The sequence below is a fragment of the Populus alba genome, chromosome 4 (assembly GCF_005239225.2).
Source record: "Populus alba chromosome 4, ASM523922v2, whole genome shotgun sequence".
In the NCBI taxonomy this organism is placed as follows: domain Eukaryota; kingdom Viridiplantae; phylum Streptophyta; class Magnoliopsida; order Malpighiales; family Salicaceae; genus Populus; species Populus alba.
Window position 1 is genome coordinate 3,145,182 of NC_133287.1, and position 5,176 is coordinate 3,150,357.

Genomic DNA, 5,176 nt, shown 5'->3' on the forward strand with positions numbered 1-5,176 from the left:
TTTGAGGTAGGATCCATCTCATTTTCAGACTTTGATGTGATTGAGCTAGTTTGCCCATCTCATTACAATTGTGAAGTTGGAATCAAAACTCAGGTGGTGTTCCGTCACTAGAGAGGGAGAGTTACTGAATTAGTTGTGTTTTTCTTTGATTTTTACAAATTTGGCTTAATACAAGCCCTTTCCTTTTCTAAGCTATACTACTCTGATAGAATGCTGTGGTCTCAAGTTCAATTAGGATTCTCATCTCTGATTATGGGCCTTCCACTTCCAGTTGGAGCACTTTTGATACTGGAGTCTTGGCAATGGTCGCTGTGGCCCATGCTATTATTCCTGTGTGCCTCTCTCTTTATTAAGATTGCGAAATAACATTAACAGTGCACTGTAAATCTATCTTTCTGCCCCATATTTCTGTTGTTTGAATGAGTCCATGAATGAGTTGTAATAAGACAGGAGCTTTGAAATAATAAGTTCAAATGGATGACCCTTCAGATCAGGCCATCGCATCAAAGTTTGTGAGGTTTTCATTCAATTCTACGAGAATATGTCTAGGTTGCAGAAACATCGAGTTCATAAACTGCATACGTAAATGCAACGACTCGTTATTTATTCCCTCGTTACAGGCACCATAGACAGAAACGTTGCAGATCGACATCATGATTCACGACTTTGCTGTATGTTTATCAATAGTAGCATCATGCGACAAGCAGTATCTTACCAATATGCTGGCTAGTTTCCATGAGCCGGTGACTCTCTGCTGCCTCAGATAATGGAAGATACTTGAACACCACAGGCTTCACCTTGCCTGCAACAATTGCAGGCCAAACATTCCTTTCCACCTCACTAACAATTTCTGCTTTGTTTTCCAGAGTTCTAGTTCGCAAGCCAGCAGCTGCATGCATGATCACCAACAACAGGTGTACTAGGGTCATGTAATAACGCTAGGGAACACTAATACAAATGAAAACAGGAGATTGATATCATATAGATGTTCACATTCTTACAAGTAACCTTTCAGAGAGTAAATTTTCTCCAACACCAGTGCTCTTTCAGTGAAAAGTGAGGTTTCAGAGCATTAGTCAGCATTTTGTACATAGGACTAGACAGGGTTAGACCAAAGAGCTCTACTTGTAATTCTGTTTGGTGCGCAAATGGGGATGGATCAGACTGAACAGGATGGGACAAGGCTATTCAATACTGAACATGTAAAAATATAAATACATGATGCAATATCTAAAGGAGGAAGCACATTTTAGATGTATGTTTGGATGTGTTCCCTTGCATATATAAATATACACACTTCAATCAGATTGAGAAATAGGTTACTGAAAGTTGATTAACCCAAGAGAAAATAGTTCCTAATCAAATATAGTTTTTCAGAATTCGGAATAATTTTCTAGAACTTGGTTTTATCAATCCATGAATAATTGAAAATAAAACATCTTCCCTTCAAATAAAAATCTTTTGACAGTTTCAAAGTAGCAATATTTGCTAAGCTAGCCAAAACTAACATAGAACAACTCAAGACAAATTTTATACACCAGAAATTGTTTGTATTATGAAATCTAGCATGTAATTACAAACGAGCAATCTGGAACATGAACCTTACTAGTAGAAGGGAAAAAAGAAGAGCCAAGAAACTTCTCCAAGTAAAAACTTGTTCCAAGAAATTAATCCACTGGAGCATTCAACAAAAAGCAGATTCAACCAACTCCAACCCTGTGGAACTCAAGTCCAATATAAAAGATGAGAAATGGTAATACCTTGCACTGTGATGCGTTTTGCAAACAAAGAACCCAGATTTACTTGTGTCACAGCTCCACCCATGAAGCCAAGGAGAAAAAGCCTCCCATCAATATTTAAGCTGTCTACGTTTTTCTGAAAATAGGGTGCTCCAACACTATCCAGAATAACGTCAACACCTGCCATTAATAGCTATTCATTGGGTTTCCATTAAGAAACATATAATGCTATTAAAAAGTGAAGCGTGACAGTGCTATTGATAGATTTATAAGCATCCAATCACATTTACAATTATACAGAACATACCTTTCCCACCCGTTTCTTCCTTCACTCGTGCCACAAAGTCCTCAGTCTTGTAATTGATGCATACATCAGCTCCAAGATCCTTACAAACAGCTAGTTTTTCCTCACTCCCTGATGATCACAGAACAAAATATTTCCCAGTTAGCATAGCATGACCTCATAGAAAACTGATGAAGCTGGATGAGAAGTGTGGGCTCAACCTGCCGTCACGAACACCTTAACCCCTTGATGTTTAGCTATCTGAATTGCAAATGTACCAATTCCACTCGAGCCCCCGTGAACCTGAAATTCCAAAAGTCCTTAGTTCAAAAACAAGCTAAGCATAAAAAAATCTGTGCGAATAAAGATACAAACAATCTTAGATCATAAATGTCACAATTGTTAACCAAGCAACTTATAAAACTTCTGTAGAGTTGCTCCATATTGATGGAGTTTTAAGCGAACGTCAGAACATCCGTACATTCTCAATATGATTTTTCAACCAATCTCCAATGTGTGATTTAATTTTCATAGTTCCAGCTTTATAGCATAGAAAAGGGAAGCTTTCACAATCCACAGTTTTGCATTACAATTTATTTCTAGGTCCCAAACCTATAACTCTAAGTGACACTACTGACTACACTCAACAGAAAAATTCATCAGAGCAGCACCAGATTAAAAAATCACCACGCATCAAAATGTTGAGTTGGATTGAGACAGAAGTTTACCAGGAACGTTTCCCCTGCAGACAGCCGACTCATCATGAAAACAGTAGACCAAACAGTGCATGCAACTTCAGGCAAAGAAGCAGCATCCTTAAGCGAAACACCTTGTGGAACAGGAAGTACTTGTCCTGCTGGAACAGCCACTTTCTCTGCATACCCTCCTCCACTAAGAAGAGCACAGACCTAGTATAAAATAACACATTTTTCAATCAAGTAACGATATTTATAAAAAAAAATCAAGTCTTTGATGCCAAAATTCAATCTTTGATAAAGAAGAAGAAGAAGAAGAATCAAAAACAACAATTTCTACAAATTTTGGGTTCCTGAGAGAACTTGACTTTAACAGCTTCATATCAAAATCTGAAGTCTTTAAAGCCAAAAATTAATGCAAAACTTATCACTTTCTGTGAATTGGATTCCCGAGGAAACTAAAAAATTAACAATATTTATATAAAAAGCACAGCTTTTCAAAGTCGAAATCCAATCCTTTGTCAAAAACAAGCAAAAACACCACTTCAAAGAATTGCGTTCTTGAGGGAACCTGAAATGAATTACCTGATCACCAATTTTCCAGCGAGAGACATTTTTTCCGACAGCTTCAATGGTGCCTGAACATTCAAGACCAGGATATGGGCTAGCTCCTTTAGGAGGTGGATACCTGCCTTGTCTTTGGATAGTATCTGCCCTGTTCAAGGCTGTGGCTTCTACTTTGATCAAGACTTCATCTTCGTTGATTTGTGGGTCTTCAACTTCTTGTAATTGCAGCACTTCTGGGCCACCTGGTGTAGTTATCACTACTGCTTTCATTTTTCTTGATACACTACACAAAATAAACGGATTTCAGTGACTTTTCAGGAGCAGGGATTAGCTACGCATCTGATCAGATTTATTAGAAAATTTACAAGGAAAAGTACCTGCTATGTATCGATATTTGATCTCTTAGGATGACGACATATCCGCAATTTTTAAAGCTATACTAATTCAATTAAAATTAAAAATATAAGTTATCATTATCATTATCAAACAAAACTAAAAGAAAATCCCTTTCCTTGTCCAAAAAAAAAAAAAACACTATTCACAAAGTCTTGTGCAATTTTCCTAATTTTTTTCATTTTTGTCCCTGTATTTTTGCAAGGTTTACAATTCAGTCCCTAAATTTTATTTCCTTTTAATTTCATCATTTTAAGTTATGATTTTATACACTTAAATATATTTGATATGTTTTCTTTAACTTACCTAATATGTTATTATATGTTCCAACATTAAATTAACATTTGATTTTACAAAATTGAGTTTTAGCTTCTTTTTTTTTTGAAAAAAAAAAAACTGAGATATAGAGTACCAAAATTGACATAAAAAAAGATATAGAATACTTTTCCACAATATGGGTGTAATAGTCTCATTTGATCCCTCATGTTTCAATTTTATCATTTTTCATCCTTTTTTTAGGTTATTTTTCATTTTGATCTTAAATATCATTTTTATACCTTTTAGTCCTTAGAGATTGAAAAATAAGAGAAAATCATAGAAAAAGTGATGGAGAGATAAAGCTTTTGGGTGGTCAGATTTTAACTAACAATAATTTTGGTTTTGGTGTTTACGGATTTGACATTAAGAAGGGAACTCAATCAAGGTGGTTTTCATCTTCAATAATGCTAAAAGAACTAGATTTATCTTGGAAAAATTTCTTAAATTTAATTTGATCTAGAATTTTTAAGCCAATTAAAATATATTTTCTTGTTTAAAATAGGATTTTAAAGGTCCTTGTGACTTTTTTTCAAGTTTTAAAGTGAAAAAATAGTTGAAATTTGAGTTTTAAAGGCCTAAAATTTTAAACCCTGGTTTTTTATTCGTAAAAAATAAGTTCAGTACTAGTAATGGTTGCATGCAAATGACATATTGTTAGGTAGTGCGAACGACGTGTTATCATCACATTCCAACCACAAAAAAGATCAATTTTAGTGTCAATCGGTTCGTCTTAAATAGAGGAGTTCAATTATTATTGTTTGAGCCTAAAATCATGCTAGAAAATAGAAGATCAAAACCCACAAATTTTTTTTAGATTTAGTTTGATTTTGAGGTTGATTAGAGAGTGTTTTGATTTGAAAATGGGGCTATTAAGATTTATAAGATCTTATTTGGGTGTTTTTAAAGTGAAAAATAAGTTGAAACTTGGGTTTTATGGTCAAAATTAACTTTTTAAAATCTAGTTCAAATAAAAACGGTCACTTTTGCATGCTTAAAATGGGAATTCCTCAATTAAATTTGAATAAGAACAAGCATGCTGACAAATTAAATGTTGGGGTGATCAAATTTATAGTATTTGTGATTTTTTTAGGAGGTTGTGGTTTTTGTTGCTTAGAAAAATAGAGGAAGAAGAAGAATTGAGAGACGAAGCAGGGGTTGCTCATAAATTAAATATTATAGAT

General features: G+C 34.5%; 1 protein-coding gene across 2 annotated transcripts; it reads right to left on the bottom strand.

The window, feature by feature from the left end:
• Positions 1-432: 432 nt before the first annotated feature.
• On the bottom strand, positions 433-3,772 carry LOC118047366 (uncharacterized). 2 transcript variants are annotated; one of them, XM_035056646.1, is made up of 7 exons: positions 3,662-3,772; positions 3,303-3,567; positions 2,751-2,930; positions 2,244-2,325; positions 2,047-2,154; positions 1,761-1,919; positions 433-889 (listed from the first exon to the last, which is right to left on the bottom strand). In XM_035056646.1, the coding sequence occupies exons 2-7, from the start codon at positions 3,552-3,554 to the stop codon at positions 693-695; spliced, it is 978 nt and encodes a 325-aa protein (XP_034912537.1). In that variant the 5' UTR covers positions 3,555-3,567; positions 3,662-3,772; the 3' UTR covers positions 433-692. The 2 variants fall into 2 exon arrangements, with proteins under 2 accessions (XP_034912537.1, XP_034912538.1); XM_035056647.2 differs by having other exon boundaries at positions 3,303-3,558; positions 3,662-3,764.
• Positions 3,773-5,176: the final 1,404 nt, after the last annotated feature.